Genomic DNA, 22,544 nt, shown 5'->3' with positions numbered 1-22,544 from the left:
TGAAGTGGAGATTACTTATAATACTCATAATAAATGAGCTTTAACCTTGGTGTTAAAGTTGGTTTGCTGTTGGTTCCTCTCCTCTAACCTGGCTTATTTTCTAGGGTTGCACATCATGCTGGAGTTAGAAAGAAACTTTCTTAACTATGTTGGACTTATGAAGCAGAAATTTCCCTTTGCTCCAGTTCATTTTCAGGGCACAGAGATAAGGAAGACTCTGTTACTGTATTTGCCAATTATTGGGTAAGAATGGCAAGAAAGGGAACAGAATAAGGAACTAAACTCTTTGCAGTTTTATGAGCCTGGGAATAAATTTTGGGCCCATGTGATTTCTCTGAAAGGAGAAGCAGCAGCGACTGTTCTTCATTTATTTATTTTGCATGCTGAGGACTTTGTCCCAGGATTGAATTGTTCAGGAAGTTGCATATCATTGCCCTTGTTGTAGCACAAGCTACAAAATGATAAAAATCACTTCTGGTAAAAAAAAGAAGGACAAATGAGAAACTCCCTTTTAGTTCTACTTTCTATCTACCAGCCTGAGTAACAAAGCCCTTTGGGAAGGCGAACCAAGAAGTGAAATGTTAAGCATGTGTGTAGTTATTTTCACTCAAATAGGGATTAATGTATTGCTTTTAATCTATCACTTTAGTAAGGGGAAAATAGAAACATGTTCACGTAAAGTACAGCTTCAGACCAGTTCTCTCTGTCCAAACAAGGATACTTATCCAATTACAATTCAGTTCAATTTTATTCCCCCTATATGCATACATCAGGGGTGTCAAACTCAATTTCATTGAGGGCTGTTGAGGGCTCAACATCACTTGTGTCAGGGGCACCTGTGATGGCCCAAGCGCTCTGCCACTGAAAACGGGCTCCTGAGCTCCGTTTCCAACTGCAATGTCACTGGCAAAGGCTGTCTCCTGCAACCTTTGCCAGTGAAAACGGAGCTCGGGAAGGCCCCTGAGCTCCATTTTCATTGGCACAGGCACTCCTGGCCAGTCCTTCGCTGTTTACAGGGCCCAGATCTAAGCACTACACGGGCCGGATCTGACTCACAGGCCTTGAATTTAACATCCCTGGCAAACATTTATTTATTTATTTATTTATTTTATCACAACAATATATGTAGGTATCATACAAAAAGATTATATAGTATATAAACACATATATGAGTAAATATTAGGAGGTATAAGCATATATATATATATATATATATATATATATATATATATATATGTGTGTGTGTGTGTGTGTGTGTGTGTGTGTGTGTGTGTGTGTGTGTGTGTGTGTAGGTCTTTGGTTGTTCGGGTTTTCTCCCGTGTAAAATTGGAAATGTCTTGGCAACGTTTCGACGAAGTCTCATTCGTCATCTTCAGGCTTCAGCTTCGTGCTTCTGGGAGCAATGTGTGATCGCAGCTGTTTCTTCCTTTTAACTGCTAGTGGGGGTTTGAACTGATTGGGTGGGAGCTTGGCTGTGCTCTGATTGATGGAGGTTTTTTTGTGCTCTGATTGGCTGGGGGTGTGTCCTGTTTGGGTGGGGGCTTGGTTGTGCTCAATTTAGTTTGTGTTGCAGGGGGATTTGAGCTGGTGAGCTGCATAGCTGTTGTTTGGCTTTGTGGTGGTGCTACATCTTCATAGTGGGTGTCAGTCTGCTGCATGTATGGATTGGAGGGGTTTGAAATGGCTAATGTTGCAGCTGCGGTCTGGCTTCTGGTCCTTGGTCGTGCTTCCTGATCAGTGTGGGTTTGAGTCTGCTTTCTGGGTGGATGTGCGGTGGTGACATCCTGTGTGGACCTCGTGAGTGTGGGTCTGGTGTCATTCCTCGTGTTAGGGACTCGTTTGTCATATATATATGAAGAAGAAAAGAAAAACAATAGGACAGGAACGGTAGGCACGTTTGTGCGCTTATGCACGCCCCTTATGGTCCTCTTAGGAATGGGGTGAGGTCAATAGTAGAAAGTTTTTGGTTAAAGCTTTTAGGATTATGAGAAGAGACCACAGAGTCAGGTAAAGTATTCCAAGCACTGATGATTCTGTTACAGAAGTCATATTTTCTGCAATCTAGATTAAAGCGGTTGACATTAAGTTTAAATCTTTTAGTTGCTCTAGTATTATTGCAATTAAAGCTGAAGAAGTCTTTAACAGGAAGGACATTACAATAGATGATTCTGTGAGTTAAACTTAGGTCTTGTCGAAGGTGATGGAGTTCCAAGCTTTCTAAGCCTAGGATTTCCAGTCTAGTGGGATAAGGTATTTTATTGTTTTCAGAGGAATGGAGAACTCTTCTTGTAAAATATTTCTGGACACGTTCGATTGTATTGATGTCAGAGATGTGGTGAGGGTTCCAAACAGGCGAGCTGTATTCTAGAATTGGTCTAGCAAATGTTTTATATGCTCTGGTTAGTAGTGTGGTGTTTCTGGAAAAGAAGCTACGCAAGATTAGGTTTACAACTCTTAGAGCCTTTTTTTGCTATGTAGTTGCAGTGGGCTTTGGCACTTAGATCATTTGACATGAAAACTCCAAGGTCTTTAATGGGATGGGGGTCATCTGTAAGGTAATGTTCATCTAGTATGTACTTAGTGTTTGGGTTCATTTTTCCTATATGTAAGACTGAGCATATGCTGGATGAAATTTGGACATGATTTGTTCTAGATTCTGGTCTGTATTATTTATTTTTAAATTATGACATGTTTATACTGGTAACATCTGTTATTAAATAAGTGCAGTGAAGCTACACAGGTAGCTGGTCATAGAAGAGTCATGTAAATCAACCAGTGGGCAGCTGGCTTGTAGAGCAAAAGGCGTTGATATAAAATAGGGATAGTTGTCACTGAAAAACTAACTAGAGCTAGCGTTTCAAATACTTTTTATACAGGAAGCTTTTCTGGGCGCCCTGTCTTAAAATACCAGTAAAACCTAAAAATTGTCATTGCCAGCAGGAAGCTGTGGTTAGAGAGAGTGAGAGGAAAAAGAATTGTACTGTCAAAGCAGAAAGCATCCTCAAAAAAAGATGCCTGCTAGATGGTCCTATCCTTGAAGATGGTCCAGAAATTGTCGTGTGATGCACAATGTTTATTAAGGAAGACAATTAAATAAGACAAATTGATTTCTGCCAATACCATCCATGCTGTGTGCTAAGATGAGTTGAAATACTCAGTGTATAAGTTCCTTCACACTTGGGTTTTGCACACTGAGTATCTAGGTAGAAATCCCACATTGTCTGGTTGTAGTAGAGAGCTTCAGATATGCAGACCTTTGCAGGACAACTGCCCAAACATTCTTTATATAGGTGAAAGAGTTGTTATGTTAGATGATGCCTTCTGATTTATTTATTTTATTTTATTTATTCATTTATTTTGTCGAGTACATATTAGATAATATATATAAATATAAGCATGATTTGAATACATAAAGTAAATACAATTAAAGGGATTAGGACAGGGATGGTAGGCATGCTGGTGCTCTTACGCACGCCCCTTACAGACTTCTTAGGAATGAGGTCAACAGTAGACAGTCTTAAGTTACAGTTTTTGGGGTTTTGGGAAGAAACCACAAAGTCAGGTATTGCATTCCAGGCATTAATAACTCTGTTACTGAAATCATAATTTCTGCAATCGAGTTTGGAGCGGTTCACTTTAAGTTTGTATCTATTGTGTGCTCGTGTGTTGTTGTGGTTGAATCTGAAATAGTTATTGACAGGGAGGACATTGTAGCAGATGATTTTATGAGCTATGCTTAGGTCATTATTGAGCTATCACATTATCCATTTCTTATTAAGAGATCAGAGTACAATAATACCATGACATTTGCTGTCCTTATTTCCAGTCACAGTTCCGCTTCCTTGTTGCCCCTCTTCCCTTCTCAGTCACTGCCTATTATTATCCGCCCAGAACAGAAGACAAAACTTTACAGTTTTTGTATATATCTTTGATGGTGTCAAGATATTGGAAAAGACTACTTTAAAAGTGATTCCATCAAGGATAATTTAAATCTGTTTCATTCATATTCTGAAGACATGATGAAACCATTGAGAAGAGCAGGAAAAAAAGTATTAGTAAATCGTATTTGGTTAGATGCAAACAGGGAAGAGCTTTAACAACAAGTTTTCCAATCAGATCTGAGTTATCCCTGCTGCAGGATTGTGGATGGTGGGTATTTTTCTCACCATCTGATGATATGCAGACAAGAGCAAAGCTGGACTATTGAACCAATCTCTGTGCCTATCATATGCAGCACATCCCTAATCAGGGCAGCATCATTCAGGAGTAAAATGAATGATCACAATAGAACAATATTTCTCAGTCTTGACAACTTGCAGATATGTGAGTGTATAGTAGCTGGGGAATTCTGGGAGTTGAAGTCCACACAACTGAAAGTTGCCAGGGTTGGGAAAGACTGAAATAGAGGCAATAGGAAGCAGGATAGGGATTGCCAAGGGAGACAACAAAAATAATGTGAGTGCAATTTTCTGCAAGTTTAAGGAATGTGGAAAAGCCAGTTGTGATGAATAGTGTTAATTATTTATATTTTGTTGCATGTTCTACTGTTTTTATTATTTAGGAATTATTTTATGGTGAATTATTTCAATTGAGACTTTTTTCTGGGTACTGTTCCATGCTCATTTGAGAAGAAATATGCAAGTAATATTTATAAAAATAAGGATGATGTTAATGATAAGCTAACAAATAGAATGTACTACAGGCTTACCTCTTAAAACACTCTTACACTCCCTTTCTCTCCAATTTCTGCTCTGCGAGGGAAGGGAGAAAGGCCTCTGGTGGCTCAGACTGCTAAGACAGTCTGTTATTAACATAGCTGCTTGCAATTATTGCAAGTTCAAGTCTCACCAGGCCCACGGTTGACTCAGCCTTCCATCCTTTATAAGGTAGGTAAAATGAGGACCCAGATTGTTGGGGGCAATAAATTGACTTTGTATATAATATACAAATGGATGAAGACTATTGCTTGACATAGTGTAAGCCGCCCTGAGTCTTCGGAGAAGGGCGGGATATAAATGCAAATAAAAAAAAAAAGGGTCAGGCACAGGAGAGATTGCCTAGAGCCGTGATGGTGAACCTATGGCATGCGTGCTGGAAGTGGCACACAGAGCCATCTCTCCGGGCATGCCAGCCATTGTCCATTACTCTCTCGGGTTCCAGTGCGCATTTTTGCATGTGCAGGAGTGCCAGAAACCAGAAGAGCAGCTTCCTGGCGCACATGTGCATCCTAGGAAGCTGAGCTTCTGGTTTCTGGTGCGCGCATCTGTGCCGGTTAGCTGGTCTTTGCGTGTGCATGAGCACAAGAAACTGGAAGACTAGGTGAGCGGCACGCAAGAGCATGCTGGAAACTGGAAGCCCAGCTTCCCAATATGTGCATGCATGCCGGGGAGCTGCTCTTCTTGTTTCTGGCGTTCCCCCACATGCATGCTCCCATATTGGTACTCAGTGTTGAAAAGTTTCACCAACACTGGCCTAGAGTTTGTCTCATTTTTTGTTTTTTTTCTTGCCCTCCCATGCTTTTTTAACCAATCTCGTGGCAGGGGGTTTGAAGAAAAAGAAACAAGTGATCTCTTTAAGCAATATATCCTGTGCCTGGCCCTTTTTTCTCCACCATCCCTCTTGGAGAGCAGAAAGATAGAAGAGTAAGGGATTGCAAGAAAGTTAAGAAGCATATAATGGAAAATATACTATGCATAATGCACTTGGGACTACCAGTGCCAACTCATTTCGTTTTATGTATAGTCTTGATTATGTGTCTTCTTACTCTTTTGTAATCCCTTCTTCTCCAACTTTGCAAAAGAGAAAAAAAAAAGGCTCAGGCATAAGAAAATGCATGGTGAGTGTAATGGTGATTGTGTGACTGAGGGACACTATGAAGCTTTTAAATGTATACCTTGGCCACAAAGTTATTTTCAGCACTGTCATAAGTTCAAATGGTAACTATATGTGTCAATCACTAAAGATCTACTTCTATTCTCTCATGTTTTTCTTTTATAAGCCACTCTGGAAATATCATTGAAAGATTATACAAAATAATTTGTTCTCAATAAAATGAATAAAAAGGGGAGGGAGTCATATGTAGGGAAGAAAGATTACAAGAAATTAAACACATTTGTGCTAATTTAAACACAGAATATTTGGCCCATGCATTTATAGTTATTCCTTTTTAAAAAAAATTCAATCATGGATGCCGGTTGCCAAAATATAATTTTAGATAGTTCTCTGTCATCTAGATCAATGGTGGGATTCAATTTTTTTTACTACTGGTTATGTGGGCGTGGCTTGGTGGGTGTGGCATAGCTTGGTGGGCATGGCTTGGTGGGCGTGGCAGGGGGAGGATATTGTAAAATCTCCATTCCCTTGCCACTCCAGTGGAAGATTACTGCAAAATCCCCATTCCCTCCCGATCAGCTGGAACTCAGGAGGCAGACAATAGATGGGGGTGGGGCCAATCAGAGGTGATATTTGCTGGTTCTCTGAACTACTCAAAATTTCCTCTACCGATTCTCCAGAACTGGTCAGAACCTGCTGAATACCACCAGATAATGATCTGGATCATTATCAAATTTAGACAGCATTAAAGATACTGATTCGTTCTTTGGAATCATATGATAAGGATCTATCCAGTTGGGTGTCACCAACATATTGATTACTCCCAGGGATTTTATGTAGATGTATATCTTGTCCACACTGGACAAGGTAGAATTCTATAGATCAATAGCCTAAGCAACAAACTGTAGCAATGCTTTCTCACACATCACTTTCTAGATATATTGAACAGAAATGACCAGAGGAAATGCAATCAAAAGCCAAATTCCCAATCCTTTCAGAAAGATAGGAAGATCTTTCTGAAGAAAGGTATCATAGGCCAGTGATGGCGAACCTTTTATACACCGAGTGCCCAAACTGCACGCGTGCGTATGCCCAAACTAAAAGGTATGTGCATATGATCACGTGCATGCACTGACATGTGTGAATATGTGCATGCGTGGACATGTGTGAATGTGTGCGTGCACGGACATGCACAAATGTGTGCGTGTACGGACACGCATGAACATGCACATGCATAGACGTGTGAATGTGCATACACATGGACATGCGAGAAGGTGCGCATGCATGGACATCGTGAATGTGCGCATGCACAGACATGCCCACATGCGTAGCAGAGACCCGAAGACCAGCTGGCCAGCGGGGAGCAGGGTATCCCAACACTGGCAGCGCAGCAAGAGGTAAGATCTTTTTCTTTCGTTAGCTTCTGTTTCGTTGTTTGCAGGGAAACAGACGCTCACGAAAGAAACGCCACGGAGATCTGATCTCGGGCGACAGCACAAATGCCAGCAGAGAAGGCTCTGTGTGCCACCTCTGGCACCTGTGCCATAGGTTTGCCATCACGGTCATAGGCAATGGTTTCAAAAGTTGCCGAGACCTCCAAGAGAACCAGCAGAGCTGCAGTCTCCCCAGTTTCCTTAGCCATGTAATGTATTGAATGACTTTAGGCTGATCATTCACTCTTAGCCTTGCTGAACAAGACAAAATTGGGGAAGGACAGAAACTGTAGAGAAGATTAGGACTATGAAATCTTCAGTGGGGGTGGTGGTGGACAAATTTGGACCACTCATAGCAGATCCACAAAGTGATGCTTTGAGTTAACAGAGAAGCCATCCTACTTCAGCTGTTTCTGATTCTTTAGCTGTCCTTTGTTCACATACAGAAGTAAAAAGAAGGCAGACTGGCCCCACCACCACGCTTTTCAAGACAAAGCATTATTGCTCCTGATGCTTCATTTCAAGCGTCAAGCTGGGTCGCACCAATTTTACACGGTTTTGATGCATTTAGTTGATATGCCACTTTGAATATTTTTATTTGGGATACACATGGCGGTGAGCTTCAAAAATTTTAGTAAGGGTTCTCTGCCCAGTTGCTGGGTGGGTGTGGACATGGTGGGCATGGCCTAGTTGGCCTCCTGCACCACAGTTGGGGAGGGGGGCATTTTTGCCCTCCCCGGGCTCCAGAACCTTTCCTCGAGCCTCCAGGAGGACAAAAATGAACTTCCCAGGCTCCAGATGGCTTCCCGAACTTCCGGTAGTCCCATTTTTCATCCTCCCTGAGCCTCTGTGTGCGCCCTGCACTTACCTGTATCCAAAACAGGCTGTGTGGGGACTCCTGGGAGGGGTGGGGAGGGGTGAGTGGGGCCAGCCAGGAGCAGATTTGGGGGTTCTCTGAATTGCAAAGAATCTTAGCTAGAGGTTCTCCCAAACCCCTGCAAACCCACAGCAGCCCACCCCTGGATACACACATAGCAAGTCAAACAGCCTTTCCGTGCCTTTTATTCTGCTTTCAGAAATTCAGAATCTTTCCTTGTCAAAATATATTGCATCTTCTAGCGGTTGCCATTTTAATACTTTGCATAGCTCATTTTGCTTTACAGTTAAAACAATGTAAGCATTATGTCACAAACAATACGTGTTCCTTCCAGCTTTTGCATAGAGCCTCATTCATTGGCACGTGACAGTCTGAAGAGAAAAAGAAGGTCTGTCTGTAGCTAAGGTGTTTTTCATACAATTCCAGCAAATGGAAATGGGCTCTAATTAGCATGCAGCCATAAAAGCTATTAACCAAGCGAAAATAGACACCCATGTTCCTTTTCAAGGACTGGAGATTGCTACACCTATGGCCATCCTTCACTGTGAAAACATTACCTTGCGATATATCAGCCTTGTTATGCATATCAGGGCTCTAATTGGTTTTCTACCCAGCCGTCTCTGGACTTTACTGGAAAGGAAGAAGAGATAAGAATGCTCTGGGATAGACACCCTTGAATCTGCTCCCCCTCTCAAGGCATAAGTTCTGTAATCAGTGAGTCACTAGTAGGTGCCAACTGGCAATGTCTCAAGAATTCCATTCTTCAGGATGACATCAGTGCAATCCAGCCTAAAGGCAAACATATAATACTGTATTTATATAAGCAAGCACATATTTATGTAATTGATTCAACCTGAATTCTTATCCCAACTCAGCATGGAGCACTTTCACGCTTGGAGAGAGCTAATGAACAAGGAGCAAAACCAGCAAGGAAGGGGTCAGCGGTGGAATACACTGCACATCTGTGTTTCTCAGCAGCTGCTTGATAATGTAAAATCTGGTCTCGGCATTGCTCTTAAGATGCTGAAAATGTACACCTGCGTTTGGATCTTTAGATATTGAAGTATTCAGCTAAAATGTGCATCTGAGTTTGAACTGCTGCTATAAGGTTGCATCCTTTGTGAAGAGGGAGTAGGAGCAAAGCAGATATGGGGATGCATCTGAATTGTTCCTACAGTATTTTCCAAACTTGGCAACTTTGAGTTGAACTCCCCACATCTTAAAGTTGCCAAGTTTGAAAAACACTGGCTTATATTCACCAAGAAAACAGGTTTAGGGGAACCCCTTTCATGTACCAGCAATAGCCCGGACATGCTTCATTTTTACAATGTAAAACATTTCTTTCTGGGATAGTTAATAGTCTGATGAATAACACTGCTGAGCTGATTTCTCCCTTCCAGTTTTCTTCAAATCTTCTTCCCTTGCCAAAGAGGGTTCTTGTTTTTCTGTTTCCTAGGGTGTTTGGAGAAGGCATGGCATAATAAAAGTGCATTCCAATTAAGTGGATTTGGTTATGTATTGTATGTAGCCATGATCCACAGGTGGCACGTGGGGCCATATTGGTAGGCATGCGAGCTCAGCTCCAGCGTGCATGTGCTGATTTTCAGGCCTTCTGGGCCCACCAGAAGTAGGGAAACAGGCCATTTCTGCCCCCTGGAGGGCCTCCGTGTTGGTGGAGAAAGCTGTTTTCGCCCTCCCCAGGATCCTAGAGAGGCAAAAAACGGGCCCACTGTGCCATCTCGTGCCAAAAGTGGGGGGAGCACGGGTGTGTGTGTGTGTCATGCGCATGTGCAGGGGCAGGGGTGTGGGCACACACACACTGATCCCCCCAGCCAGTGGTGGGATTCAAATAATTTAACAACCGGTTCTCTGCCCTAATGACCAGCTGGGTAGGTGTGGCTCGGTGATTATGTGACCATGTGGGTGTGGCCAACTCAACGTCACTCACGTCGATGGGCACTTTACCTTAGCTGTTACAATGTAATAAAGGTTAACCAGAGAGGCAGTTTTCTGTAAGCAGGGCGATAAAGATTAGGCTAGAAACAACACCAGAATGTTTCAATTCCTTACAGGATTAGCCCTGTAAAGTGGGGAAAATAAACAAAATAAGATTTCTTCCAACAACCGGTTCCCAAACTGCTTAGAAAGTTAACAACCGGTTCTTCCAAATAGGTGTGAACCAGCTGAATCCCACCACTGCCCCCAGCACTCCTCTCACTTTTGGCACGTGATGGCAAAAAGGTTAGCCATCACTGGTATATAGTATATAGTTGTCAGTTGAAATTCTCATTCTGGTCCACTGTTGAAGTGGGAAAATACTCTCTCCTAATTGGCTGTTTGGCTGATCAGTTTCATATAAAAGGAGTTGTGTCAGCCAGGGAGCGAGATTGCCTCACAGGCAGGATTGAATAAAGAACTGTTAGGAATCACTCAGGCCTCACCTCCATTCTTCGCCCAGAACTTAACATATTTTTTTTTGACTTGCCTGCAGTGCCCAGTGCACACTGTATCTAAGATAAATTTTACCTCATTTACTTGTTTCAGTTTAGGTGCTGTTTCACTCCAGCTGACTCTAGGCAAGTCACAATATAAAACATTATTTAAAAAAAATCTTACAAAAGATAACAAGTGCCAGAAGCTCAATAGAAGTGGGTTTATATTTCAAAGCATGATGGTCAGCAGAGGTCAATATCATGGGGTTCATTTGCTATGAATTATGACATATGAAGATGATGACTTGGAATGGAAGAGAAATAAATGGGAAACCACATGAAATAATGAATGAAAGGGAATGAAAAAGTAGATAGATGTTGTGAATCTAAAACTAAGAGAAAAGGGAAGGATGAAATAAATATGAATACATGTGGTTTGATCTTGTTAAGCAGAGTTGATGGATACATGCAAGGAAGTGAAAATGTAGGTATTAATGTAAATGAATGGACTGAAATGTATGGCACAAAGCATGCATAAATGCTAGATATTCTCATGAATGAAAGCAAATATACGTGACCCAGGACAATGTTGCAAATTCCAATCTGGGTTGGATAATAGGACCAGAAATTTACTCTTCCAGTAAGGAGACTGACTCAGATTGGATCTTGCTAGATATTCTAGTCAGTTTAGACTTAATTTTCCCACAACACAAAGCCGTTGTGGATTTTTAATGTTGTAAGCCACCAAGAGTTACCTTTGTGTAAGTTGGGCAGCCATATATATTTGTTTAATAAATAAAATAAACCCAACTGTAATTCTTCCAGACAGCTGCTTGTCACTTGACCAATCCTTCTTGTTTTTTTCCTGCTTGTTAGAAGCAATGGTGTAGTAAACTCTTTCCTAAAGAATGGATTGCAGCTACCGCATTAGAAAAAACACTGGCTCCTAAAGTTTAATGTCAGTAATCCAGAGTTAATAAAACTGTCCAATTTGATGAATTAATATGCTGCCCACCCGACTATCCAAAATGACTCTTTGGACCAAACCAAACGTTCCTGTTTGGGCTGAACTGTTGGCAAATAATTGAGATGACAGGCCAGTAGGATTAAGATTTACAAAGGTTAAGCAAGTACACTTCCAAATTTACTTTAGCTAATCTGCATAGGTTACAAAAGGATGATCTAAAGGAGGAAGACCTCTTGTGGACCTTCCTTTTTAAGGAGATGACTCCAACAGCCAAGCAGAGTAGGCAATCCGGCCAGAGCCTGAAACAACTTCATTGAGAAATTTTACCTCTAACGTAAGGTAGTATGCTCACCATAAGATTCCTCCAGAGATAATAGGTACAACTCCTCATTTAACGTTTACTGAAATGCCATACTTATCACTTGTTGAAATGGGGTGCCGTATATATTAAATATACATAGACCTTGAGTTATGACTGTCAGAATATTCATGACTAGGAAGACATGGTAACAAGGTCAGCCAATGAGGACTGTTTAGAAACGGAAACTGGTAGGAGCCTAGGCGTGGCTCTGTATTAAGCTCTGAACTCTGAAGTTGCGAACTGAAACTGTTAAGTTCTGGAAGTAACGAGGCTGGAGACCAGGGTAGTGACAACAGCTCTTTAATATAGGGTGAACCCAGCAACAGGCTGGGGGGAAAAACCTCTCCTTTTATACAGTTCTACTGGCGGCTTCGTCCAATCAGCAACGTGCTGATTTCCCGCCCAAATATTTAAAGGTACATACAAGAATACATAACACTCCTCCCCTCCCAGAAAAAACTTTGCCTCTATTTACATTTTATTTACATGTTATTTTTCGACGTAGTCACGCAAATAACCTGGGCGTCTCCTAGTTCTTTCAGACCTGCGCGGTTCAGTCCTGGGTGGTGTTTTGAGCTGTTCGGAGGGTCTGTTTTCTCCTCCCAGCTCTTTTTCTAGGCCATCGGGCCCTGGATTATTTGCAGATTCTTTTTCTTGGCCATCCGGCCCTGGATTACTGTAATTTTCCCTGTCGTTTCCCTCGGGAACCTGATGGCGTCGCTGGACCTCCGGGACCTCAGCTAAGTCTTGCGCCTCCCCCGGGTCATGGTCAGCTGTGGGTTCAAATAAGGAGGGGTCATAATTTGTTTCCTGTGGCTTAATTTGTTCAGTTATTCGTCTCCTTATCTGATCTATGTGGCGCCTCCATACTCGGTTGTCTTGTAATTCGACCAAGTATGACTTTGGGCCGGTTGCTTTTATTATTTGCCCTGCGAGCCAACTTGGGCCGTCCCCGTAGTTGCGGGCCCACACTCGGTCGCCTATGCCCAATTCCCTTGTTTTGTCTATTTCCCCCTTGTAACCCTCTGGTGTGTAATGGGGACTCAAATGGTCAAGTGGGCACCGGAGTTTCCGTCCCATCAATAATTCGGCTGGGCTTCTGCCTGTAGCAGTGCTTGGGGTTCTGTGCTGAACGGCCAGAAAGAAGTCTATCTTTGTTTGCCAGTCACCTGGCTTGAGCCTGGACAATGCCTCCTTAGCGCTCCGGACGGAACGCTCTGCAAGGCCATTCGACGCAGGGTGGAAAGGCGCAGAGAGGGCATGTCGGATGCCCTCCTCTGCCAAGTATTCTTCGAACTGGGCTGCCGTGAATTGCGGCCCGTTGTCGGACACCAGAGTGTCAGGCAACCCGTGGGTTGCGAATAAGTGGCGCAGGGCTGCGATTACTGCCTCGGCCGTAGTGGATTTCATGAGTATGATCTCCAACCATTTAGAGAATGCGTCGACAACCACTAGGAAAGTTTGGCCATGGAAAGGGCCAGCAAAATCAATGTGGATTCTTGACCAGGGCCCTTGGGTTTTTCCCATTCCCTGACTGGGGCCGTTGGGGGTAGGGGTCTGGACTCTTGGCAAGCCTGGCATTTCCCCACCCTCTCAGCAATCTCTGAGTCCATGAGTGGCCACCACACATAGCTTCTCGCTAGCCCCTTCATCCTGACGATCCCTGGGTGGCCCTCGTGGAGGAGGTCCAGTACCTTTCCCCTTAATTTATCGGGGATTACCACACGATCACCCCATAACAGGCACCCCCCTTGAGCCGAGAGCTCATCCCGTTTTTTAACAAACTCCTTAAAGCGTTCGCCCGGCGCAGCGGGCCACCCTCTTTGTACCCAACCGAGTACAGTCCTTAACATAATGTCCCGGTATGATGCCCGAGCCACTTCCTTAGATGTGACTGGGCCAGAGTCCAAAGAGTCAATAAGCAGGATGGGCGTCCCCGGCGTAGGGTCTTCGATGGCCCCTGGTAGTGGGCATCTGCTTAACGCGTCTGCATGCCCCACTTCTTTTCCTGGTCGATGCTGCAGCTTGTACGAATAAGCGGCTAAGAAAATAGTCCATCGGGTCAAGCGTGGCGAAAGTGCCACAGGCATTGGGCGGTCACCAGCCAGTATCCCTAGTAGCGGTCTGTGGTCAGTCACGATTTCAAAATCCCGCCCAAAAACATATTCGTGGAATTTTTTCACCCCTGACACAATGGCTAGTGCTTCTTTATCTAATTGGCTGTAGTTCCTCTCTGGGGAGGACATCGTTCTAGAGTAAAAAGCTATAGGGGCTTCTGTGCCATTTGGAAGTCTATGGCTGAGTACAGCCCCCACCCCGTAAGGGGAGGCATCGCAAACTAGCACTAGGGGCAATGAGTTATGATATTGGATGAGCAGGCTGTCACTCGAGAGCAGGTTTTTTACTGCTTCGAAAGCCCTATTTTCCGACTTTCCCCAAGACCAAACAGTATTTTTTCCTAAAAGCCTATGCAGCGGTTCAGCAACGGTCGCTTTGTTTTTTAAAGACCGCGTAAAATTCACTAGCCCCAGGAATGCCTGTAGCTCTGCTTTGTTTTTGGGCGCTGGAGCCTTTCTAATTGCCTTGACCTTGCTCTCAGTGGGGTGAATTCCTTTCTTGTCTATCCGTAGCCCAAGAATTCGACGGATTCGACCCCTATCTGGCATTTGTTTACCTTGACTTTTAATCCGGCTGTCCGGAAAATGCCCAGAACCTTTCTCAACGCTCCCCAATTCCTCTCGTTTCCCTGAAATCAGGACATCATCAGTAGGAACTACCCTGGGAGCCCTTGCAGAAGTCGTTCCATTAGGTTTTGGAACAGCCCTGGTGCCACACTCACCCCAAATTGCAATCGGGTGCACTTGAAGGCCCCCTGTGCGTTACAATCGTTTGGGCTTGGCTGTGCGGGCGTCTACGGGCAGTTGTTGGTAGGCTTGGGCCAAGTCTAACTTTGCAAAGACTTGCCCTCGCCCCAAAGAGTGCAGCAAGTGTTGCACCACGGAACCGGTAAGCGCTTTTCTGTAAGGCTTTGTTAAGCGTCGCCTTGTAGTCAGCGCAAATTCTAATTGACCCGTCTGGTTTTATTGGGGTGACGATTGGCGTCTCCCACTTTGCGTGATCGACTGGCACCAAAATCCCCTGATTTATGAGCTTATCTAGCTCCTTGTCAATTTTTGGTTTTAGGGCAAAGGGGACTCTCCTCGCCTTAAGCCTAATGGGAGCTACCTGGGGGTCTAAGTTGAAGGAAATAGGGGTCCCCTTGTACTTGCCCAGGCAGTCCTTGAAGACATCTTGAACTCGTTAAAGAGAATGTCTTTCAGGTTACAGTCACTTCTGTAGATGCCAGTCACTCCCATGCCCAGGGCACGAAACCAGTCTAGTCCCAACAGACTGGGCAGGGTCCCTTCGACGATCGTGATGGGCAGGGTCTTCTTGTGTGGTCCGTACTCGACTCGGACGGAGGTGGTCCCTCGAACAGGGATGCGATTCCCCGAGTAGTCGTGGACTCGTAGCCGTTGCGCTTGCAGGGGGCGCCGCGACTGATGGCAGTGACTTCGCCAAAGTGTCCCAGGACATGATGGTGATCGCTGATCCCGTGTCTACTTCGAGCCGGCACCGTACTCCCTCTATTTTTGGTTTGGTGAAGATCTTCTTCTCCACTCGGGTCGAGGCGCGGCCTATGACCACAGTCGTTTGGTTTGAATCCGCGCCTTTTTTGTTTGAGCCAATCGCGGGTCGCCTTGCCGATTCCGCGCTCTGATTGGCCGATTTGAATTTTCGGCGGGAAGGTCGGGCCGCTCGACAAACTTGAGCTAGGTGCCCTTTCTTCCCGCACCGCCGACATGTCGCGTCCTTAAACTTGCAGCGTTGGCGCTGGTGTTGACCACCGCAGCTTCCGCATTCGTCTCGGTTCGGCAGACCCCTTCCTCATCTTCACCGTCGGATTCGGTCTGAACCTCCTCCTGGTGCACTGGAGTTGGCTTCGCGCTCGCCTTTGGTGGGACAGGCTTTTGCAGTGTCTCCGCCGCTTGGGTGGACATTTCATGTGCTCTGGCTTCGTCCAGAGCGTTGGCCAGCGTTAGGTTGCTCTTTGCTAGCAGCCGTCGCCGCAAACGGATGTCTCTGACCCCTCGGATGAGTTGCTCGAGGAGCACCTCGTCTAGGTCGCGGTATCCGCAGTCCTTGGACGCTTTCCTTAGGGCGGCCATGTAGTCACCGATGGATTCGCCCTCCATCTGCCTTCGCTCTCCGAATTCAAACCGCCGCACGTATTTTGACGGCGTTGGCGCGAAGTGGTTTTTTAGTAAAGTCTGTAAAGTTGGCCACGACACCGATTGTAACGGCGTTGGCTCTGCCAGGGCTTCCGCGATATCAATGACCTCCGGACCACAGTGGCTTAAGAAATAAGCCCTTTTGCGGTTATCTGGAACTCCTTGCAGTTCGTTGGCTTCTAGAAAGCTTTCGAAACGGGTCATATACGTTCCCCATTTCTCTTTGGCCGGGTCAAACGGTGCGGGCGGAGTATAACTGGCCATCTCCGCTTTTCTGCCCTGTGTTTGCTGGGTTCGGGTCTATCGTGCTTCAGCTCGGTTCTGGTTCTCCTTAGCCTCGAAATCCCACCTTCGTCGCCAGTGTTAAGTTCTGGAAGTAACGAGGCTGGAGACCAGGGTAGTGACAACAGCTCTTTAATATAGGGTGAACCCAGCAACAGGCTGGGGGGGAAAACCTCTCCTTTTATACAGTTCTACTGGCGGCTTCGTCCAATCAGCAACGTGCTGGTTTCCCGCCCAAATATTTAAAGGTACATACAAGAATACATAACAGAAACTAAGAACTTGCTTACAATCTCTTCTCTCTACCACGTTGAAAGAATCTGCTATTGGTATTGTACATTTATCTTCATGTGTTATTATGTATATAAAGAAGTTAATGAATCCAGCTGAATCAGTTATCTGTGTGTGCTTTCTGGATGTGATTATTGCAAGAAACTCTGACAATGACCACAACTGGGACCACAATTGTCATTGGTAAACAAGACACAATCTTTTTTGTCATGGTAGTTAAGTAAGTAACTGCAGTTGTTATGTGAATCACACCATCCTTGAGTGACTCTGATTTGTGTGAATCAATTGCTAAATGAATGGTTGTAAATTGAGGACTACTACAGGTTTTTATCCCTTATTATGATGTTTCAGAGAAGAAGTGCATTTGTCACAGAAAAATAAGTCTATCCATTCTTACATTTCCATATGTAAAAAGACTTGTAACATTAACGTATGAGATTCATTTATCCATTAGTGTGACTGTTCAATAAGTCATCCATTTCCTGCTCTAAGCAAATGTAAAATAGGTTTAAATATATTATTTGCAAGAAATGGGCAAACCTCTATGGGTGGGAAACAAGATATATTGTTTGCCTGCTTAAAGGGGTGGGTGGGTGTCAATTTCAGTTTTTTAACTTCTCTCCAATACAGCTGAGCCTACAAGTCATTGTGGATTATGATTCGTATCATCTGTAGCCATCAAATATGCTAGCTAGCTAGAGCTGATATAAGCATCCATAACATTAAATTTACTGGCTTTTCCTCCTTCTGTATAGCCCTTACATCATTTTTCAAGTGAACCCTAACAATGGAGTGAATTTATTCTTCTAATCCATACTGTGCTAAACACAATGTACCAAACAAAGACAAAACATATCTATATTCACCATAAATCATGGGTTAATGGGTAAGTTTACACACCATGCCAAAACCAAAGGGATACAATTCCTACATCAACAAAAGCACATGAAGGCACACCAAGATTTCCCAGTTGTTTATATAAATCTGTGAATAATGTGTCATTAAATAAGTGATTTTCTTTTAAGTAAGTATAAATACACTCAAAGCCTATTGTTTCTATTGTGAAAGAGGTATGATGTCAGGAGATGAATATGTCAGGAACAGGATTCTTTTGCTACAAAAAAATGTTGATCAAATCTATTAAATATAAGTGCAGATCAGGATATCCCCATAAGAATGTTAGAAATTATAGTCCAATGCATCTAGTAGAGGAAGTAGTTCTTATCAGACACTATTCCACTTTAAAGACATGACCCTAGATCAGTGGTGGGAGTCAAGTAATTTAACAACCGGTTCTCTGCCCTAATGATTTCTTCCAACAACCAGTTCACCAAACTGCTCAGAAAGTTAACAACCGGTTCTCCCGAAGTGGTGCGAACTGGCTGAATCCCACCACTGCCCTAGATGCAGGTTTGATCTTAAAATCAGTTAGGTTCTAACCATTTGATTATAAATGGTTATAACTTCTTTCAATTAAAGAAGTTGACACTTTTATACCAAGGTAAATAATTATTTCATCTCTTTGCCAAAATGGGTACTGCTGAAATGGAGGTGAGAACAAGAGTGCCAGATCTGGACTGCAAAACCTGGATACAGAATGCTAGCTAACTTTTGCTGCCCAGATTTATAGCCCAAAATGAGAAGGAAATATTTAGTGAGGGAAGGTAGAAGCTGCATAGAATGCATTTTTCACCAACTGTCCCTAAGAGGTCCATCAAATTAACCTATTTTCAAAGTGTTTCTAGGTGCAAAAAACTTTATGTATTGCTTGCTCAGACTCTATGAATAATCAGAAGCACTGTATGCAAATGTCACCTACACATACACTAAATCTGGTGCTTTACAGATGATGAACTGGATTTGGGCTTCCAAACTCCCTCACCAACATAAACACAACAAACTGCCCAAGATCTTCCCAAGCACAATTTTTGCATGTTTAGTATTCAATATCTAGACTGAAGCTGGGCCAACATTATCAGAAGTAGGACACCTATTTCCTTCATTTCTTTATTTGATTGATATTGCGCTCCCATCTCATGTCCTAAAATCTGCAGTACTGTTGTATAATTTTTTGTTTGAGCACTGTAGATGTCATTCATGTTCCACAATGTTGCAGGAGTATGGTAGACAAGATAGTTTTGTCTGATCTGTCCCTGAATGCTCCTGTTTTCTCCATGTTGCTTTCACCACTAGTCATTTCCTTTCCTTTTTCTATTGAGTCCAAACTGTACAACTGTCTAGAAGTAAACAGTATTAGCAGTGGTGGGATTCAGCTGGTTCGAGCTGGTTTGGGCAAATGGGTAGTTAAATTGCTGACTGACCCCCTCCCCTTCCAGGATGCCCCCTGTGCCCATTTTGGCTCCCAGGTAAGGGCAGGAAGGCCTCCTAGGCCCAAAAAGGGGTATGGGTGTGTGTGACACAGCCCCTCGTGGCCCGTTTTTACTCCCAGGAGGCTGCAGGGAGGCCTACTAGGCCCAAAACGAGGTGCAGGGAGGGTTGCATTCCCCCCGTGGCCTGTTTTTGTTCCCAGGGGTGCTGGAGATACTGGAGGCTGAGTGCTCCCTGTCACACCCCTCGGCTACGCCCACCATGGCTCTGCCCACCCCGCCAGTCATTAGGGCAGAGAACCGGTTGTTAAATTATTTGAATCCCACCACTGAGTATCAGGCTTCACACTATGGCTCCTACATAAATCGTAAATGGCATGGAGTCTTCTCCTTTTCTTTCCCTTATGAATAGGTAGATAATCTGTCACAATTACGATTTAGGGAATGTTCCAAGCTAAAAATTGTTCTATAAAAGCCAACACATAAGATACCACTAAAAGTAGTACTGACAGCTAAGCTGATCTACCCAATACTTTGTACCCTAATACTTTTTGTAATGATGAAAAATACAGCAACTTCCCTTCATAATAGCATAGAGAGTAACTTCTAACCCAATTTCCCAGAAAGCAACCTCTGCCATCCACTGATGCAGCTTTTCTGAAGAACAAGAGAGCTTTGAAATTGGCAAAGGTCCAGGAACGGATCTGATCCTTAAGTTCAGTCTGGCCATCCCTAAGTACTTTTGCAATGAAGTTTAGATTATGCTGATTCAGGACTTGACTATGTGGCTTAATCTATTGTACACCACAAACTATTGGTCAACGCTGATGACAAGATCATGAAAACCTCTCCTCTCCTCTCCTTTCCCTTCCCTTCCCCTCTCCCAGATACATATACAAATGCATAAAAATTGGTTTTTTAGTCTACGCCCAATTCAAATGTAATCAATTATATTCTTCAGAATATACATTCTATTTTGCTTCTTCGTTTTGTCTAAATGTTAACAATTCTACTAGAGGTTCAAAAACATCTCTAAACTAGGCACAGGAATCTAAAACAGCATTCCCAAGATTTAAAAAAAAAGCTGAAAATTTCTGAGAATGCAGTTTGGAATTTTTCGAAGGAAGAAAAAAAAAAGAATAAGATCCTTTATATTCTAGTTACTCCAGGAATTGAACTCATGCTCAAGAGGCAGATTGGGTAAACATCAAGAGAAGCACTTTTCCCATTCTGGTGCTCTTTGATGCTGGGACTACAGTTCTTAGAATTCCTAACCAACTGATGAGATTGGGATGGACTGAAATGGCTTGTATAAAGTCTACCTATCTACAAGTAGTTCTTGTTATAGGTCCACAACTGGGACAGCAAGTCAGTTGTTAAACAAAGAGGTCGCTAAGTGAAACTGCAACACTGAGACTATGTTTATGCTCTTATTTCTTGCCGTCAGTCAAGCAATGCCTACTGGCGACTCCCAGGGGGAGGACCTTCTCTATGGGGGCTCCTGCCCTTTGGAATGAGCTGCCTACGGGGTTACGCCAACTCCCCGACCTCCAGAGCTTCAAACGCGAGCTTAAGACCTTTTTGTTCCACCGTACAGGGCTTGCCTAACGAAATTTTTAATTGAGGATTTTTATGAGGGTTTTTATGATAGTTTTAACTTATTATGGCCAAATTTAGAATCAGTTTTTTAAAATGTTTTAAATTTTGTTTATGTCTTTGTTGTTTTATTCTGGCTGTAAACCGCCCTGAGTCCTTCGGGAGAAGGGCGGTATAGAAATCAAATTAATAAATAAATAATAAATAAATAAATAAATTTCAGCTTTTCTTAGCTTTACAGACCTTTCTCCCTCCCTCCCCCCTCCCTCTCTCTCTCATACACACACATATTTAAAGTTTTGATAATTTATATTAAAGAGCAATATATTTACTTCATTTTTAAAAATGTTCTGAATCGGGCTACATATTGATTAAAGTTGTAATTTCATGACCACTTTTATAGAAATCAGTTGCTCTGAAATCAATGAGGCATACTTAGTAAACGAATAAAGAATTTTGCTATCACTTCAATAGTAGGATATTTTTTCCTACTATCATCACTTTCCCCTTTTTTTGATTCTTCCTTCTGTTCTTAATTCCAGTGCATGTGAGTATAAGAAAACTATAACATACAATAACAAAGTACCAAAAAGAACATTTATCTTATGTAAAAGGTGAAGTCATATTTTGGTCTCATAATGCAGAGAGACCAAAATCATTCAACCAGTTGATTAACCATTCTGTTTGCAACTTCCTAACATCTGACAGACATCCCGATGTGAACGTTGCATAGAGATTGATGTGCAGATATAATTTTAATATATTTCAGTGGCCTTTGTCTTATAGCTGTTTCTGACTACCGATTTCACAGAGGCCATAACTGAGTGCATCAGCTCTGACAATTTTGCTAATTTAAGAAATGTTACATTAAAACTCACTTTTCCTCCAAGAACCTCAACCAACTTGAATGATTGTTTGCTATTTTATCTTGTCAGCAGCGGTCTAAGATAGAGTAGACTGAAAAATTGAATTAACAAAATGAGCCAGGAATTTTAATGTTGACACCTCTAATATCAGTCCAAACATTGAACTTTCCACATTTTCTTCCCAGTTCTGTCTATTGCTGCCCTCACTTAGGCGAATGCAACCTAGCCATTGTCCTATTATTTAACATACAAAGAGAGAAGTTCTCCACAACTTGCTTCAATGTTCAAAAGCTGTGAGATTAAGAAACAGCTCAGAGTATGTAGCTGTTGGCTGAATGGAAGGAATTTAGGTGCCAGCTTCTCGTGAACAATTTGCCAAGCAGTCAAACTCCTCTCCTTTTAAAAAACCTGCTACAGTGAAATTAATAAAGATAAGATCCTTCACTTACCATTGTTGAGAAAACTCTGCACTTGCTTGCCTGCTCGACAAGGCTCTTTTACAAGAGGAACATTTTCTCTGTCCTTTGCCTGGAACTTCCTATTTTGCGCATTCAGTGGTTTTTTCCAGCATCTCAAGGAAAAACTAATCCGCACAATCCATGCTTTGCATATTGTGATCTGGCATCCACACAGTGTGTAGCAAGAGCTTGAAAATACACTGTGCAGTTTAAAAGGAAAGAATTGGTGAAAGTAGAGGGTAGTGGCTGCAACATCTCCAGAAATAAGAAGTATCTTGTTACTTACACACAAACCATTGCCTTTTCTCATTAAAATTGGCTCTTATTTTGAGGTTTTAAAGGATTTCTCATAGCAAAGCCTCAGGCCCACAGTAAATTGGAGGTGGGATTCACTTACCTTCCCTAAAAAATGGTAAAGGTTCCCCTCGCACATATGTGCTAGTCGTTCCTGACTCCAGCGGGCGGTGCTCATCTCTGTTTCAAAGCCGAAGAGCCAGCTTTGTCCGAAGACATCTCTGTGGTCATGTGGCTGGCATGACTAAATACCAAAG

General features: G+C 43.1%; 1 protein-coding gene across 1 annotated transcript in view; it reads right to left on the bottom strand.

Annotated features, from left to right (window-relative positions):
- FYB1 (FYN binding protein 1) overlaps positions 1 to 22,114 on the bottom strand; it is a 91,301-nt gene extending 69,187 nt beyond the window's left edge. The window contains exon 1 of the mRNA XM_058170998.1: positions 21,985 to 22,114. Within this exon, the coding sequence (XP_058026981.1) occupies positions 21,985 to 21,987 (3 nt within the window). The 5' untranslated portion in view covers positions 21,988 to 22,114. The remainder of the gene's footprint in view (positions 1 to 21,984) is intronic.
- Between the last annotated feature and the right edge of the window lie 430 nt (positions 22,115 to 22,544).

This window comes from Ahaetulla prasina, chromosome 2 (genome assembly GCF_028640845.1).
Source record: "Ahaetulla prasina isolate Xishuangbanna chromosome 2, ASM2864084v1, whole genome shotgun sequence".
NCBI classification, from domain to species: domain Eukaryota; kingdom Metazoa; phylum Chordata; class Lepidosauria; order Squamata; family Colubridae; genus Ahaetulla; species Ahaetulla prasina.
This window is presented reverse-complemented; position numbering and strand designations above follow the sequence as displayed.